Below are 18,678 nucleotides of genomic sequence, written 5' to 3'. Positions count from 1 at the left end.
AATAAATCCTTGAAACTGGTGGTGATGGGTGTCTCTCTTACCTTATTATGCCTTGAGTCTCACCCACTTTGAGATCCTATATGGGAGTCCCCCTTACATGTTTCCTAACCTCTAGAATGATATTCTAGCAGAATATGACCAACTTAAGTTCTTGGAGTCTTTGAGACCCTCCACAGAATCCAGAGACAACTTTGGCCTGCAATCTGTCAGGTTTATGAGCCTGCTCTGCCCTTCACCCTCTTTGCTTTGAATCAGGTGACAAAGTCTGTATTAAGAGAAAACCATAAGACCCTGAAACCTCAATGGGAAGGGTCTCACACTGTGATCGGGACCATGTCAACGGTTATGAAGGTGGATGGGATCCAAACATGAGTATACCACTTCCATGTTAAGCCTGCCAGTAGAGAGACAACTCGGCGGTTGAGGGCCCACTGGGAGAGACTTCCAGACAACCCACCTTAAAAGCAATGGAAAGCAACCCCACATCCCTCCAAGCCACTAAGGCGTCAACTTCCATACTCCTGCTTGTCTACTGCTTATGGCTTGCCATATCAACCACTAATTCCTACCACACTCTGAGGCTAACCTGGCAGGCCATTAATTCTGCAGCAGGCAAGATTGCCGACTCTAACACCCACTCAGCTCCCTGGGGCACTAGTGGATGAGGGATAGGACCCCTCAGATCAGCAACCCTTCCCTGGTTATAGTTGTGACTCGCCTGGGACCAGAAAGCACACATGGACTCAGGCCTTTTATGTCTGCCCCAGACATTCTTAGACTAGAACCATCAGGCCAAATGTGGTCCAGAGTCCTTTCTTTGCAGTATGAGGATGTGAATTTACTGGATGGATAAACTGGAAGCCTCCTGTTACAGACTATCTCATCTCTGTGACCCAGTTTAGGGATACTCGGACCCAGGTCCTGCATATGAAACGATACCCAGCCCCCTAAAAGAGAGACTTTTGGGCACTGCTTTGAACTCCCTTACTATCTGGATGGGGTGGGGGGCAATGCCACAACCTTATTAAGTTTACAGATGCTGGTAAGAAAGGAAATTGGACTGAGGGTACAACTTGGGGATTAAGACTTTATATCTCTAGCTATGATCCAGGACTCGATTCACCATCCAACTGCTTCAACATAGCCTCTCAGGTGTCCCTTTGAGTACCAACAAGGTGTTAGTAAAACCAGCTCACCACTCTCACCCAGTGAGGTCCCACCCTGTCACCTGAGTCAGGACCCTTGCAGTTACTAAAAGTCACTTTCCAGGTTCTTTTTTGTTGTTGTTGTTTAAAATTTATTTATTTAAATGAGTACACTATAGCTGACTTCAGACACACCAGAAGAGGGCATCGGATTCCATTACAGATGATTGTGAGCCACCATGTGGTTGCTGGGAATTGAACTCAGGACCTCTGGAGAGCAGTCAGTGTTCTTAACCACTGAGCCATCTCTCCACCCCCACTTTCCAGGTTTTTAACTCCTCTCACTCAGGAGTGTTGGTTATCCTTGGACACTTAGCACCCTTATTATGGAGGAATAGCAGTCCCTGGAGAGTATTCACAGACCACAGATGGTGACTGATGTAGATGACAACAGTCAGGCAATGAGGAAAGCCAACCCTGACATCAGTAACAGGACAAGGACTTTGTGTTGGAAATCGGGTACCCTCTGACTATTCCCACTTGTGTACCTGTTACCACTGCAGGATATCTGCTGCCCCCAGATGGTGCTTGGTGGACTTGTGCCTCACCCCATGCATTCATGCCTTACTTTTTAATGTACCTGAGGGTTTTGGTCTGATACAACTTGTCCCTCAGGTGGCTTATATGGGAGAGGATATAGTAAACCAGTTGGCTCCTCCAATGGACCCTGTAAAAAAAGTTGCTGCGACCAGGCCCTGCGAATGGCCAGAGATGCTGATCTGGAAGAGACAGAAAAATCCCTGACTGCCCTAAAAGAGTCCTTCTCTTCCCTGGCAAAGGAGCCCTACAGAATAGAAGAGGCTTGGACTTATTGTTCCTTCAGCAAGTAGGTCTCTGTCTGGCCTTAGGGAACAATACTGTTTTTATAGCAATCATTCTGGGGTCATTGAAGAATCAATGGCCTTACTGAGAAAGAGATTGCAGGACAGGAAAATGGAAAGAGAATAGTCTGAAGGTTGGTGTGAGCTCCTCTTTAACTGGTCCCCTTTGTTAACCACTCTTGTTTCAGCCTTGACTGGATTTATCATCCTTTTACTATTAGCCTTAACTTGTGGAACACATATAACTAATGCTTTAGTCAGGTTTGTCAAGGAATGAATTTCCACTGTCCAACTGATGATGCTCAAGCAATAATAACAGCCCATGGTATGGAGACATTTCAAGGATTCAAGATAGGCCATTACTCAAGGGGGAAATGAGAGGACTGAGCTACACTGACCCCATGACAGGCTGTGAGATGCCAGTTCAGGGGGAGTAGGCCTAAGTTTTTGGTTTCCAGAACTGAACAAACCAGTTCCATGAAAAAACCATAGCCTGTGGCCAGCCAATCAGGAGCTCCCCTACCATCTGCCCTGAGGGAAAAAAAATAGTCCTCAACAGTTCTGGAAAGTTCCCCCAAACCCTAGCCAATCCTAGAGACACCCATACCCCTAGAGATAGAGCCGACCAATCAGGATAAAGTTCACCTACCTCTCCCTTGAATTTCCCTAATCAGCTTTAAATGGAGCTTGCAAACTCACCTCAGGGTTGCTATTTTGATGAATGGTAGACTCCTGCATGCTGGATTTCTACAGAATAAACACTCATTGCTTTTACATACTACCTGAGTCTGGGGTGTTATTTTTCGGCAATTCACGGACCTGTACAGGAAGGGGCAGTGAGGTTAGATACAGTGATGGATGCTTCCTGAAGGAGGGATTCTTGGTGTGCTGTTTCTCCTGCTACCTAGAGATGATGTGGTAGCAAATCTGCTACATCAAGGCATAGCAGGAAGTCACACTAGCGAGTGGCAGCAAACTCTGGTGCCTTGACATAGAACTGATTTACTAATGGTTAATAAATCTTGCATGAGAAATTCTTAGTTCTGAAGGTCTTTGCTATTTAGATGGTAATGGGCTTTTCTTTTTCTTTTGTCTTGATAAATATGGACACAAGGAATTTGAGATAATTTCTGACCAAAAGTAAACGTTTGAGTTTCAAGCTGACAATGCTGAGCACGACTTTAATTGGAGCACTCTAGAGGCAGAGGCAGGGGATCTTTGAGTTCAATGCCAGCCTGGCCCACAGAGTGGGTTCTAAGACAGGCAGGGCTACACAGAGAAACCCTGTTGACCACCACCTTCAACTCAGTGTTAAGGCACAAGCTTTGTGTACCCAAGGCCCTGGGCTCAGTCCCTAATGCTACCCAGATGAGCAGTGCTGGGATGGAAATCGTGGTTCCTGTCTGGACAAATCACACCAGGCCAACACGGTCTCATGTTGGAGGAGGTTTATTGGGATGGCAGAGACAAGGGGAGGTAAGAGGGAGGAGAGAGAGAGAGAGAGAGAGAGAGAGAGAGAGAGAGAGAGAGAGAGAGAGAGAAAAGGGGACAGAAAAGATTTGCCTTTTATTTGAAATGTGATATAACTGCTCCCAGGTGAAACTGGGAGGAACCAAAGGTATGCTGGGAATGTATGGCTGTTGCCAGGGCAACAGATGATGTCACTGCTGGAGGCAAAAGCAGTTCCTGATACCAACATATCTGCCTTTTTCTTATAAAAAGAAGGAAAAGGGGAGGGGGAAGCCGATGGTAAAAGGGGAATAGGGGTGCCCTGTCTCTTAAGCTGCTGTCTTGGGGTGTTGTCAGTTTCGGGTATAGCTGACTTTCACCATCAGGGTCCATTTGGTAAACATTTGTATCAGGCTCCTCGGTGGACAGCGACTGGTAATCCTATAACAGGAACTGATTAATAGTTTGGTTAGAAATTTTCTGTATCTATCATTGAAGGAATGTAGAGTCAAGGTTATTGAGACAGGGAGCGAATAGTAACGCCAGAAAGATGACTAGGAAAGGCATTATGAAAGGGAGTATCCATTTCCATATAGGGTTTTTGAAAATCCAGGAAGGCCTCGCGTTCCTTGAAATTCTGCATGTCTGATTGAAGCCCCTGGATTTTATTTCTCACTATCCCCGATTGGTTGACACAGAAACAGCATTCTTCATGGAGGAACAGGCAAACACCACCTTCTTTAGCTATCAAGACATCCAGCCTCCGTCGGTTCTGAAGCACCACAGCTGCCAAAGAATTGATCTGTTTCTGGATAGTAAGCTTGGTTTCAGACATTATTTGAAAACCATTGTTAATCTTGTAAGTGAACTCATTATATTGCATCATGAAAGTCGTTATCCCTGCAACCCCAGTGCCAGCACCTATGGCTATTCCGGTAGTGACCAAGAGTGGCACGACCTGAACTGCCCTCTTGTGTTGGGCAGCTGTCATATCTACAGCTGGGACTGGCAGGGCTTGTCTCCCTGGATCTCTCCTCGTTCAGGGAAAAGGAGCACCAGCGTGCAAACTCCTGACAGCTGGCAGGTAGGCGATGATATGCCTGAGTGCCACAGAGAATTGATGTGTTTTGGACTTCAGAGCACTGTGGCACAGATGAGGTATCAAGAGTTGTGGTTCTATTGCAATGTAGGGAGACTAGCGTTTCTATAGAACATGTCCCGGATGTCTTAACACAGTTTGCCATGCCAAAAAGCGGGATAGAGAAAAGGTATGGAGTCATGGCAACATCATAGTCAGGGCAGCTGACAAAAGGTGAGGTGAGGTTATTGGGCAGTATCACTGGAGAGACTGTAAGTGGCAGCTGTGAGTTAGTTCCTGGGTACACATAGCCAGCAGTCTTTAAATCGGCTATGTTGGGTGACATTAAGGAGTTGGTACGCCAAAGTCAGGATCTGAAGCAAAAGGTGAAATGACAAGTTAGTGCTGTTTATGATGGCAGGACCTCGGAGGAGTGTTTGATTATTCCCCCTACTTTTCTGGTATCTAGAGGTTGGGCAGTTGAGACATATGTTCTCTGAATACGGTACTTATTGGCTTTTATGGTAGAGTTTACCAACAATTTTTGTCTCCAATCTGGGATTCTATGGGTCTTGTATGTAGAAAAAGAGTGTCTTGTGTAGAAGAAGTGATTGGTCCGTGATCCTAGCATATGTATCTGACAAGACCGATAGGGACAGCCCCCATATTTGTTTGGCCATTTTTTATACTCATCTTTTGTCTGGTCAAAGAGAAAGCAAGTAAAGAGATGATAGTACTTAGATGGGATAACCGATACAGGGATGACAGCAGTGTGGATCAGTTCCTGGCATCCAGCCATGGAGCAGTTTCCAGATCCTATTTGGAAAAACTGTTTGTTGTCTTGTAGGGGTTTCTTGAATGTTGAGTCTCCAGATGTAAGGGCTACCCTGGATGAAAACAAACAGCAGGGGGAGGATGAGAAGCCCGTGTCTAATCCAGTGGGGTTGAGAATAGCACATGGAGTGGAGTCTCATTTTCTGGAATTGGGGACAAGATGGGTGGTCTCAATGTTTTCAGAGCTTAACATGGTCCTATTAGGGTTGACATGTATGAAGAATGTTTAGGTGAAGGGGTAAAAGATTTGAGGTGGGACAGGTGGGCCCAGTGAGAGTCCCTTGAGTTTAGCAGTTGTAGGTGTCACGAGAGTCACCTTAAAAGGGCCCTGCCACTTAGGAGAGAGGGATGAGGGCCAATGATCTGGAGGGGATAGAAGAACTTGGTCTCCAATGTTGATAGGCAATGGACAAGGACAGTGAGCGGCCGAGGTAGAAGGTGGTCAGCAAAGTTCCGTAGGAGAGAACGAAGATGGCAAAGCAATGGGGTGAGTACGTGGTCTGGGAGGGGAGAGCTTTGAGGTGAAAGACGGGGGTTAGGACTGGGCGTCCATACATGAATTCAAAAGGTGGGACTTGGAGAGGTCCCTTAGGAAGAGCTCGTAGTCTGAAGAGAGCCAGAGGTAGGAGTTTTATCCAATCAAGGCAAAGTTTCTGTGACATCTTGACAAGAGTGGCTTTTAGGGAGCGGTTGGTTTCTTCTACCTTTCCTGACCATTGAGGGTGGTAGAGAATATAAAATGCAAGGGGATGTCTAGGGGCTTAGAATTTAGGAGATTTGAGAGGTAAATTCAGGATCTTTGTCTGACTGGAGAGAGGCTGGGACATCAATTCAGGGATGATCTCTCGGAGGAGGAGCTCAGAGAGTGTCTGAGCCCTTTTATTAGTTGTGGGAAATGCCTCTACCCACCCTGAGAAGGTGCCTACCAAGACCAGGAGGTACTTGGCACATTTGACAGTGGACATGTAGGTAAAGTCGAGTTGCCAGTTGGTTCTGGGAAGGGAACCTCTAGTCTGATGCATAGGGAAAGGGGTGCTGTGGTACCTCCAGTTGGGCTCTGACATCTGACAGATATTGCAAGAGACAGTGATAGTCTATAAGAAACTTAAGTCCTCAGGAGTAGGCGGTAGGTGGGTCTTAACAAAATAAGGCAATGCTTGGCTGTTAGGATGATGAGTTGGTGAAGACAGGACAGAGTTTGGTGAGTTTCAGAGGGTGAAGGTGGGGATGTGGGCTGCAGTGTAAGGATGTCCTGTGGAGGGTGAGAGGAGTCAAGGCCCCTAAGGGCCGCAGCTCTAGTTGCCTCATCGGCTCGGTTGTTTACCTTGGAGACAGCAGAGTCTGGTGGGATCTGTAGTGGACAATCTCAATAGCTGTGGGGAGATGGGAGGCCTTTAGCATGGACATAATTTGGGGTTCGCATTGGTTACTGATCCTCCTTTAGTTGTAAGTAACCCGTGCTCCCTCCAGATAGCTGCGTGGGACAGGAAGATATGGAAATTGTATTTGGAATCTGTGCAGATGTTGAGGGGTTGTCCTGTGCCAGTTGAAAGGCACAGATAAGGGCTATTAGTTCAGCCTGCTGATTGGTAGTATGAGCAGGGAGGGCCTGCGCCTCCACCACCTCAGTGTCTGACACTATGGCACAGCCAGCTCTTCTGGCCCCTTCATGTAGAAAGGAGCTTCTGTCTGCACACCAGGTATAAATGGCCTGAGGCAATGTGCCCTCCCGTATGTGTGAGGGCTGAGGTAATAGTTCCTCTAAGGTTTCAGTGCAGTAGTGAGATAGGGAGTGGTTAGTATTTGGTCGAGGAAGGAGATTGGAAATATTAAGAGGTGGGCATGACTGGAAGGTGAGTATGGAGTCTCCTATTAGTGCTACCTGAAGAGACCTGTGACAGGTTATAAGAGAAGACAGTTATAGGCAACCCAAAGGTTACTTTTTCTGACTCTCCAGTACGGAGTTCAGCAGCTGCTAAGGTACCGATACAAGGTGCCCATTCCTGAACGGTTAGATCTAGTTTTTTTTGACAGGTATGCTACAGGTGCAAAAGGATGAAAATTGTGGCTCACGTCCTGACGAAACACACCAGGCCACACAGTCTCACGTGGAATTGGTTTATTGGGATGGTGGAGACAAGGGAGGGGGGTGGTAAGAGAGGGAGAAGAGAAAGAGAGAAGAGGAAGGGGGCAGGAAAGGTCTGCTTTTTATTTGATATGTGATGTAACTGCTCCCAGGTGAAGCTGAGAGCTGAGCCAAAGGTATGCTGGGAATGTATGGCCATTGCCAGGGCAACATATACACAGGTGACCAGGTGACAGTCACTGCTAGAAGCAAAAGCAGTTCCTGATAACAATAAGCAGCATAGGTGTTTTGAGTAGAGGATTAATTAATAAATCTGATTTTGGTCCTTTGAAAGGAAACAAAAACTAAACCAAAAGTTTTGAAGAGATTTGTTGTTTTAAAACTGTCTAAATCATGCTTGCATTCTACATAAAGCACAATTTTTAGTGCAGCATGGGTAACTCGTACTAATGCATTCCAGTGGCAAAAGGAAGCAGACTTATCCCTGAGGATGCCCGGCACAGAGGGGCCCAAGCACCGCACCTCAGAATGGGATTAACCTTAATCATTCATTTGCTATTAGGTAGAATCTAGTGTTTACTATAGGCGTGAAGATTATACGAAGGTATGACTGTGTGTCATTGTGCCTTGAAATGTCTGAGCGTAGGATTTACAACTTCATCCTACGAAACCCGAGGTATATAAAAGAAAACAAACGAGCTTGCTCCTATTTCAGGTATCAGCCTAGTGGTAAAACTGACCAAAAGTCATGAACAAAACTACCTCCCCGGAGAAAGGCTGCTTCCTTCCCCTCCCTGTCGTCTCACCATGAACATGGTTCAAGGCAGCGCCTTCCTGGCCAAGCTGATGAAGAGTGCCGACACCTTTGAGTTGAAGTACGACTTTTCATGTGAGCTGTACCGCTTGTCCACATATTCAACTTTCCCTGCTGGAGTCCCTGTCTCAGAGAGGAGTCTGGCTCGTGCTGGCTTTTACTACACAGGTGTCAATGACAAGGTCAAGTGCTTCTCCTGTGGCCTGATGCTGGACAACTGGAAACAAGGGGACAGTCCCATCGAGAAGCACAGAAAGCTGTATCCCAGCTGCAGCTTTGTGCAGACCCTGAATCCAGCCAACAGTCTGGAAGCTAGCCCTCAGCCTCCTCTTCCTTCCACAGCGACAAGCACCATGCCCTCCGGCTTTGCAGCTTCCGAGAGCACTGGCTACTTCAGTGGCTCCTACTCAAGCTTTCCCTCAGACCCTGTGAACTTCCGCGCAAATCAAGACTGCCCTGCTTTCAGCACAAGTCCCTACCACTTTGCAATGAACACGGAGAAGGCCAGATTACTCACCTATCAAACGTGGCCGTTGTCTTTTCTGTCCCCAGCAGAGCTGGCCAAAGCAGGATTCTACTACACAGGGCCTGGAGATAGAGTGGCCTGCTTTGCGTGTGGTGGGAAACTGAGCAACTGGGATCGTAAGGATGATCCTCTGTCAGAGCACAGGAGACATTTCCCCAGCTGCCCATTCTTAAAAGATGTGGGTCAGTTCACTTCACAATACACTGTCTCTAACCTGAGCATGCAGACCCACGCAGCACGTGTTAGAACGTTCTCTACCTGGCCTTCTAGCGCTCTCGTTCATCCTCAGGAACTTGCAAGTGCGGGCTTTTATTACACGGGTAAGAAACAATTATAAGCACTTATAAAGATCTATCATGCATTATACACGCGATTGGGCAAATTTTATATAAGTTTTTGGTTCACAATAAATTTTAGGACACAGTGATGACGTCAAGTGCTTTTGCTGTGATGGTGGGCTAAGATGCTGGGAATCTGGAGACGACCCCTGGGTGGAACACGCCAAGTGGTTTCCAAGGTAACTGCTTTGAAATTATTGCATCTGTTGTAGGTTTTGTGAGATACATTATCTTCCTTTATAGTAAATATGCCTCTCAAGTTCTGCAGGTTTTGTTTTATTTTTATGACTATGAGTGTTTTACCTGCATATACGTGTGTACCATTTGTGTACAGTACCTGCTGAGGGCATTGGAGCCTCTGTGACTAGCATCCTAGAGGGCTGTGGTCAATGTGTGGGGGCCGGGGATTAAACCTGGGTTCTCTGAAAGAACAGTCCGTGCTCGTACTTGCTGAGTCTTCTCTCAAGCTCCATTACTTCAGATTTTAAACATCGTGAAGGTTATAAAGAATTTCCACATTGACTTTTTTTAAGTGCTTTGCATTGTGTTAGTTAAAAACTTTTTTGTCTTTTACATTTATTTGTTTTACGTGTATGTGGTATGGAGGACAGAGGATGACTTTTGAGGGCCGGTTCTCACCTTTTACCCTTGGGGTTGAACTCAGGCATGGTGGAAAACACTTTTGGTAGCTGAGCCATCTCGCCAGTCCCCACTGTGAATACACAAGAACCGTGAGCCTGCTTTGATGCTACTGTGATTCACTTTGGAGTTAAATTTAGTAATGTGTCTGCATTACCCAGGGGTTGGAGACAATCAGATGGCTTATTGAGGGGACTCCTTGTTTCCATTTTTGCTTAAAGGTATTTTTAGGAACCTTAGAAGGGTGGAGAGCAGTGAGGAGCTCTGGGAGATGGCTTGGTACCCAGCACCCGTGTCAGGCGCTCACAGCCGAGAACACTTTCGGTTGCTGAAGGTCCAACTGCTTGCTGCTTGCTTCTGTGAGTCCCGGGGCACTCACACACAAACCCACACAGACACAGAAATGTTCATAAGCCAAAATCGGATCTTCAAAAAAACCTCAAATGGAAAACAATGTGCACAGAGTCAGTGTGTGCTGCGCTGGGCTTATTTCTTCCTCCAGTATTAAGAATCTGACGTCCAGCAGTCCCTCACTGGGCGCTTCCACAGCTTTCCCACGAGAGGAACATCCGGACACGGCTTTGTAATTAAGTTTCATTTCACTTTTTAAAATTAAAATTAATTTTTGATCATCAAATATGAACTATACATTGTGAAGCTGATGAGCAATGTTGTCTTATTAAGTGATTCCTGACATTTATGTTTTAGGTGTGAGTACTTGATCAGAATCAAAGGCCAAGAGTTCGTTGGCCAAGTTCAAGCTGGTTACCCTCATCTACTTGAGCAGGTAGGAGGCCTCCCTTTATTGTTTAATTATTTAATTTTTTACTTTTTAAAATTATTAGTTTGCAAAATTATTTTTAAAATTTTATTTGTAAAAATCAATTGGAATAATATTTCGGTGGAAAAGGGAAAGTTGTTTTAAAACACACCCTCCTTTCTTCTCACAACCCTCAACAGAAGTGTGCAAGGTACTTCTCTTTTGAGAAAAACAGATCTGTAACTATTAGCTCTTTAAGCTATCGTCTAATCAACTAACAATAAGTTAAACTCTGAAATTAATAAATTAAATAAAAATTTAAGGAAAACAACTTCACTGTATAATTTTTTCTTAAATGATTTGAGAAGGCATTTGTTAACTGCTCCTTAGAAAAGCTAATGTGATCTTATTTCAGTGTCTGAGGTCCAGAAAACGTGTTTGCGATGGCCAGCGGGTCTGACTGGCATGGACTCTGTCCCAGCAGGTGACTAGAGAACATGAGCTTTGTGGACTCAGGGCCAGCATTGTGCCCCCAGGAAACCCAGTCTGCCTGCCCAGTGAGGACAGAGGTTCCTCACTGGGGCACACTCTCCATAGGAAGCTGTTAGTGTAGAGCCTCACTTTTCTATTCAGTGTAAATGAGGTATTGCTTCTGACTGAGAAAATGCCCTGCTGGTGACCAAGTCAGGTGGCAGTAGGTTAAATGGAGCAGGTCTGTCGCTCATTTTCAGTGCAGTGCTAGGATGCTGTGTGTATTTTAACATGTGTACTTTTTCTTGTAGCTATTATCTACGTCAGACTCCCCAGAGGATGAGACTGGAGAGGCAGCAAGTACGTGTATATAATTCCTGTGTTAAAGCGATCCGTTCTGTATTAAGGTGAAGGGGAAGCTGGGTGCAGCTGGAGTCCAGTGTTTGGAGAGCGGAAGTGGAAGGACCATGTGCTCTGTGCCCTACTGAATTATGTGAGAGCCTGTCCTAGAAATAAGAACAGTTGAAAGGTTATCATAGGAAATGAACTTTCATGTGGATTTCTAACTTCTAATTGAAAATGTGATGTATGATTAAGACATCCTGTTACTGTCTATCAAACTTCAGTGTGCAACAGATTGCAAGTGTTTAGTTCATGCTTCAGAACTCATAGATGGAATCAGCGTGTGTAAGTATGGATCTTGGGTCTCTATGCATAGTTGTTTTTAATGGTCCCGGGGATTGAACCTATGACCTGAGGATGCCAATCATAACCTCTTTCCCCAGCTCCACCCCACAGCAGCAAGCACCTACAGGTTAAACAAACTACATTCATCTTGCCTCCTGACAGTGAGCAGTTGTGGGAATGAACGTCCTGTGCCTCCTGCTGCTGGCATGCTCTTCCTGTTCGCAGAGAGGGGGCACAGAGCTCCCCTCCTTTCACTGGGCCCCTAGGCTCAGATTGTCAATGGACCTGAGAGGGCGGAACAATCATCTGAACAGGGGCCTTGACCCTACGTTTTAGTGTTCAGTGCAATACATTTTAATCATTTGTTTACTTTCATTTATATGCATTGGTGTTTTGTCTGCAAGTATGTTTGGGTGAGGTGTCAGGTCCTTGTGAGCTGCCATTAAATGCTGGGAATTAAACCTGGGTCCTCTGGAAGAGCAGTCAGTGCTCTTGACCATGGAGTCATCTCTTCAACTTCAGTGCAATAGCATTTTTATTGTGGAGTTTTGCTGTTGATGTTGTTCAAAGGAAAGAATGGAAAACAAGATAAACATGTGACTCTGCCCTCGTGAGCTAATGACATTGGGGGCCAGATGAATGCTCAGATAATAGGACAGGATCTGCAGAAGAAATCGAGGAGACAAATATCTAAGTCTGGGAGATAGAAAAGGCTTCCTGGAAGCCAGATGTAGCATCTGTCTGGGGCAGGGTCTGCAATCTCTGCACTAAGGAGGTTAAGGATCATACATTCCCAGCCAGCCCGGGTTATACAGTGAGTTCCGGGCCAGCCTGGGTAACCTACTGAGACCTTGTCTTAGAAGAACAAAACAGGACTGGCAGATGGCTCAGCCCAAGTTGTAGCCCCTGGACTCACATGATGGAAGGCGAAAACTGACTCCTGAAAGTTGTCTGCTGGCCACCTACATGCTGTGGTACACACATCCATTCTACAAACAAACAAACAAAACATAAAGCAAACTAAAAAAATGAAAGAAAAGGCTCTCTGGAGGAAACACTTGTCTTAGCAGAGAGCTCAAGAAGAAAAGGAATCAGTTAACTGACAAGAGCACCCTCTGGGCAAAGACAACAGAGGCTAAGCAACATGGAATAAGGATATTCAAAGAACAGAGCAAGGATTTTGTCTAGCCAGAAGAGGGAGCTGCAGGCAGACAGATAACCATGTGAGGCCAGCGCGATGAATCAGCAGCATTGAAGGCAGAATTTATCTGCCTCAAGAGCTGTCCATCATTTGGGGCTGGAGAGATGGCTCAGGGGTTAAGAGCACGAGTGAGTATTCTTCCAGAGGTCCTGAGTTCAATTCCCAGCAACCACATGGTGGCTCACAACCATCTGTAAAGGGCTCCTGTATTTATATAAATAAAATAAGTATCTACAAACAAACTGAAACTGAGTTTCAGTGCAGAATGCTTGTGGCCTGGGAGTAGGAAGAGGTGGGCAGAGTGCCGGGTCACAGTGTTTAAGCCCCAGTTAGATTCGAGGAGTATGACCCGGGTTTGCATTTAAGTCATTGGATTGTACTCTTGACTGAAAGGGAGTGGGCAGTACTCTGGGACACTGGGGTAGCTGGGCTGAGGGGCAACAGTGGTTTTCTTTAGAAGTGCAAAAGCACAGTAGTGAAGTTATGGATTGAGCCAAGGTGCTCACGGCAGATGGGTAGATATACGTTGTGCACAGCCAGCATTTGGGAAGCTGAGGCAAGATCCTTGTCTTTATGCCGAGACTCTGTGCCCCACAAACAAAAAGAAAGAAAATGACTCAGCCATAAATTACAGTGTGAAACCATGCCATTTGCGGGGAACTAGAGATTTCAAGGTATGTGATATATGAATATATCACAACGAAAACATTGTAGACAGCTAATAAGTGCTAACAAAAGAAACAAATATGTAGAAATTAATATTTGCTATAGAAAGCCCATTAGTTTATTGAATATAGAGAATGAAGCCCCTGATTCTGGTGGACTGATCGATCCCTGACGTTTGGTTCTCTCTCCTCCCGAGTAGCGCTAATCACAATAGTATTTTATATTCTGACTTTAATGACTGAACATATGTCATTTTAAAGTTAGCAAAGAGCATACTGTGCAGTGTATGTTTTTTGTTCTTTATGGTTTTGATATTGCTGTAACCTTCTAGTTATAAAGCCAGGCATGTTGGTTTGTGCGTAGCGCTTGGTGGCTGAGGCAGGAGAATTGGCATGAATTGAGATTAGCCCGGGTTACATAAGCTTGAGGCTGGACTGGCCTAGAAGGACAACCACAACAGAAAGGTGTGTGGGCCTGCTGATATCTGTTAAATCCCCCTTTCCGTACAGTTGTGCATCTGGGCCCTGGAGAGAATTGGGAAGATGCAGTGATGATGAACACACCTGTGGTTAAAGCAGCCTTGGACATGGGCTTCAGTAGGAGCCTGGTGAGACAGACGGTTCAGCGACAGATCCTGGCCACTGGTGAGAACTACAGGACGGTCAGTGACCTCGTGATAGGCCTACTGGATGCAGAAGATGAGATGAGAGAGGAGCAGACGGAGCAGGAGGCCGAGGAGGAGGAGTCAGGTACAGATTTACATGGCCTTTCTCCCGAGAGATGTGCTGTCACCTCTGCAAGTTCATAAAAGATGCCTTTCCACCCAGCCCAGCCTTTCTTATGTTTCATATTCTAGACTCATATTCTGCAAATAGATTCCTCACAATAAAGTGCATTGTGGAGGACTAGGGAGACAGTTCAGCAGGTAAGGGCGTTTCCTGCTGAACCGAACCACCATAGCTTGAGAGCCAAAACCCACTTGATGGAAGAAGGGAGAACTGACTTTACTCACACAGGTTTTCCTGGCCTCTACTGCATGCTCTGGCACGCACACACACACACACACACACACACACACACACACACACACACTATTAAAAATATACCAGAATTACTCATTAAATTAAAAAATGTATATGTTGGGCAAATGTTAACATATTTTAGATTTATTTATTTTTATTTTGTGTATATAGGCATCTTGCCTGCATGTGTCTGTGCAATGACTATGGAGGCCAGAAGAGGGCGGTGGATCCCCTGGAACTAGTGTTGCAGACAGTGGTCAGTCACCAAGTGGGTGCTGGGAATTGAACCCAGGTCCTCTGGAAGAGCAGTCACTGCTCTTAACTACTGAGTCTTCTCTCTAAGCCTGCAAACTTTTATTTTTTTAATTTAAATTCTTAGGATGAGTTGTTAGCTTTGCATATAATTACTCATGGGACTTAAAAATATGAAACAAACAAAAACCCCAAAAAACAAAAACCCCTGGTTCTTATAGCCTTTAAAAGTCCAAAACAATCATACTATCTGTGTGATTTTTTTTCTTTTTTTTTTCTTTTTTTTTTTTTTTCAGAGCTGGGGACCGAACCCAGGGCCTTGCGCTTGCTAGGCAAGCGCTCTACCACTGAGCTAAATCCCCAACCCCATGATTTTTATTTTATGCATGTGTATACAGATCTTCTCAATTAATAAGCCTTTATGTTTTCCCTTTAAAGCACAAATTTTACCCTCATGAGTATGATTTCAACATAGTAATTACCAAATCAGTTCTTAATTGTTGAACAGGTATATGTGCGTGTGTGTGTGGGGGCAGGTTGCAATGACAGGACAGAGGTCAGAGGACATCTTATTAGAGTGAGAACTTTGCTTCCACATCTTTTGGATTCCACTAAGTATCAGAGTCATGACATTAGCCTTTAACATTGCGTGATTTCTGCACTGAGCCATCTCACTGACCCAAGCACACTCTTGATATAAAAAACTTGCTATGTAGTTGAATGCTGATTTTCCTTCGTCTACCTCCCAAGGGCCGTGCTGACAGACATGGGCCACCACGCCTGGCTTAGGCTCACGTTTAAGCTCAACCTACCTGCCCACACAAGTGCCATCTTCCCTCACAACCCCAATGGAGTCCTTGGGTTCTGCTTCCCATTCCTCCAGGCAGGTTCTCCATCCTCAGTGTTTGCTACTCTGTTCTCCATTCTGTGCTCAGAGCCACCTTCCTCTGGGCGTGTGCAGCCCTGTCCTTGTTCTGATTGTTATCCACACTCTGACCTAGATAAGAGCCTGGTCTCTTTCCCGAATGTGGACCAGAGCCTCAGCAGACCAGAAAGCAGACTTTTGAGACAGAATCTTACTGTGTAGCTCAGACCGGTCTTGAGTTCATGACCTTTCTGCTTCAGCCTGCTGAGTCTGGTCTGTCTAGTGAGTTCCAGACTAGCCTGGTCTGTTAGAGCAGAATGAGACTCAAAACCCAGCAAGGCTGTCAGTGCAACTTAATCGACAGAGTGCTTGCCAGGCACGTGCCACGCCTGTGTATAACCCCGGTGTGGAGGGCCTGCCTACTATAGTCCTCACATCTTTGCAGTGGCAGCAGAAATCCAAGGACATCCTCAGCATTGCGGTGAGAAGGAAGCTACATTAAAAGACAAAACCAAACAGAAAACAAAATGCTCATGTATGACTGATTCTTTAACTGAGCACAATTTCTTCTGCCCGCAATGTGGTTCTATGTCAGTGTCCTAGTGACAAGGTCAATGATCTAAAATCTAACTGTCTCTCCTAAGATAATTTTCAGACTGCCTTTATTAGTATTCAGCATTCTATGGATATAGTAGAGAGTAGGGTGCTAAAATGGAGATCAATCATTTGTAGAGTGCCTGCCTAGCAGCCACAAAGCCCTGGGTTTACTCCCTAGCGCCCCCTAAGGTGGGCTGGAGCCATCTGTCTAGAAAGCTGGCACTCTGAGGGTAGCAGCAGAAAAATCAGAAGTTTAATGTCACAGTGAATTGGTGGCCAAGCTGAGTTACATGAGATCTTCAGACAAATACACATGATCTCCTTCATGCGTGATGCAGGTATGGAAGGCAGTTGTGAGCAGACTTTGAGCGTGTTTCTCTCTCTCTTCATAAAGATGATCTAACATTAATCCGGAAGAACAAAATGGTGCTTCTTCAACATTTGACGCCTGTGACACCAATCCTGGATTGCCTCCTAAGTGCCAGGGTCATTACCGAACAGGAGTACGATGCCGTAAAACAGAAACCACACACCTTGCAGGCAAGGACACTGATCGATACTGTATTAGCGAAAGGAAACACCGCAGCGACCTCATTCAGAAACTCCCTGCAGGAAATCGACCCTGGGTTGTACAGAGATATATTTGGTGAGTGCTAGGAAATTATTTGGGGGAACTTTCTAGGTCAATTGCAAACAGGCTCTTATTAATAATTGGAGATTCTTGAAAAGGAGTCAGTCCAATGTATATATTGGAATTACACAAGATTAAGGGCTTTTGTTGAGTTTTTGCTCCAAGTGTAAAGTGTTTGAAATCTGCTGTGTGTGGTAGTGTGTGTTCAGGTGAGCTGGTGAGATCACTCAGCAGGTAAAAGTGCTTGTCCTGTAAGCTATGACCTGAGTTTGATCCCAGAACTGCCCACTTGCCCCATGTGCACTCGCGCTCGCTCTTTCTCTCTCTCTCTCTCTCTCTCTCTCTCTCTCTCTCTCTCTCTCTCTCACACACACACACACACACACACACACAAATAAGTAAATAAACAAATAAATAAATATACCTGCAATCATAGCATCCAGGAGGCCAAAGCAGGAGGATAGTGATTTTGATGCCAGCTTGGGTTACAAAATAATTCTGTGTCTCAAATAAACATCAATACTAGATAAATAGAATCTGTAGAATGTAAATAGCAACTCTGATTCCATACTGACGCTTATCCCCTTTCCTTCCCTAGTGCGACAGAACATTAGGAGTCTTCCCACAGATGACATTGCAGGTAATGGCGCTAAGACTTTAAATCTGCAGAAATCAATGTTTTCATTTTCTCTGGATTTCACTAGAGGACAAGCAGATTGCTTAAGGATTGCTTAAAAAATCCTTTTCTTGCCCCAACTAGGATGGCTTGGTGGTAGAGTGCTTATTTAACCTCAGCAAAGTACTGGGTTCAATCCCAGCAGTGCACAAACAAACAAAAAATCCTTTTCTCTTCCCTTACATGGCATCATATGCTGTGTGACCAGCATTTGGAAACTGGAGGTGGGAGGATCAGAGTTTGAAGTCAGGCTATGTTTAAAACAAAATAATATCTCCCTCTTCACAGCTCTACCGATGGAAGAACAGTTGCGGAAACTCCAGGAAGAGAGAACGTGTAAAGTGTGTATGGACCGAGAGGTGTCCCTCGTTTTCATTCCCTGTGGCCATCTGGTCGTGTGCAAAGAATGTGCCCCCTCTCTGAGGAAGTGTCCCATCTGCAGAGGGACTATCAAGGGCACAGTGCGCACATTTCTCTCCTGAACAGGACTGGACTGATGGTCCACGGTTGTGACCCCAGCCAGGAGGAGCAGAAGTTCAATGTCACTCCCAGCTCCATAAGGAACTTGAGGCCGGCCTGGATGACATGAGACACTGCCTCTAAATAGTGTAAAAATGAAAAACATGGGGAAAAAAAACCTTTTGTCTAAACTCAAAGAATGGATTACTTACATAATAATTTTAATTGGTTTCCTTAAAAGTGCTATTTATTCCCAACTCAGAGAACTGTTTTCAGTAAAGTATTTTCATACTATCTGCATCTAAAGCATGTCTGTTTGTATATTCAGATGCCATGAGAGAGGGTTTCATTCTTATTCCCGAAACGCAGGTATTACCTGGAGTCCTGAAATTCTCAGAGAAGATTTACAATGTTGGCATTTATGATTCAGAAACTAGAATCTTCTCAAGTTGCTTTAAGAACTGGGAGCACAGATTTCCATGTGTTTTATGTATAGAAATTCCCGTTATTTATTGGATGACATTTTAGGGATATGGAACTTTTATAAAGAATTCGTGAGGAAAAATTAATAAAGCAATAAAATTAAACTTTTTTAAAATGA

At 45.1% G+C, this 18,678-nt stretch overlaps 1 protein-coding gene and 1 pseudogene across 8 annotated transcripts in view; one reads left to right on the top strand and one right to left on the bottom strand.

Moving 5' to 3' along the window:
- Positions 1 to 2,764, bottom strand: part of Ramac-ps1 (RNA guanine-7 methyltransferase activating subunit, pseudogene 1) — a 14,318-nt pseudogene extending 11,554 nt beyond the window's left edge.
- Positions 1 to 18,678, top strand: part of Birc3 (baculoviral IAP repeat-containing 3) — a 27,628-nt gene extending 8,950 nt beyond the window's left edge. For 2 of the 8 annotated variants that reach the window (XM_006242503.5, XM_006242502.5), the window contains exons 2-9: positions 8,189 to 9,133; positions 9,231 to 9,330; positions 10,499 to 10,577; positions 11,333 to 11,381; positions 14,085 to 14,324; positions 16,706 to 16,957; positions 17,541 to 17,582; positions 17,907 to 18,675. In XM_006242503.5, coding sequence (XP_006242565.1) covers positions 8,281 to 9,133; positions 9,231 to 9,330; positions 10,499 to 10,577; positions 11,333 to 11,381; positions 14,085 to 14,324; positions 16,706 to 16,957; positions 17,541 to 17,582; positions 17,907 to 18,100 — 1,809 coding nt within the window. In that variant the 5' untranslated portion in view covers positions 8,189 to 8,280 and the 3' untranslated portion in view covers positions 18,101 to 18,675. Of the gene's footprint in view, positions 1 to 3,572; positions 5,875 to 8,188; positions 9,134 to 9,230; positions 9,331 to 10,498; positions 10,578 to 11,332; positions 11,515 to 14,084; positions 14,325 to 16,705; positions 16,958 to 17,540; positions 17,583 to 17,906 lie in introns of those variants that run through there. The other 6 variants (XM_063266200.1, XM_006242500.4, NM_023987.3 and 3 more) reach the window with 6 other exon arrangements.

Source organism: Rattus norvegicus, chromosome 8 (assembly GCF_036323735.1).
Source record: "Rattus norvegicus strain BN/NHsdMcwi chromosome 8, GRCr8, whole genome shotgun sequence".
Lineage (NCBI taxonomy): Eukaryota > Metazoa > Chordata > Mammalia > Rodentia > Muridae > Rattus > Rattus norvegicus.
This window is presented reverse-complemented; position numbering and strand designations above follow the sequence as displayed.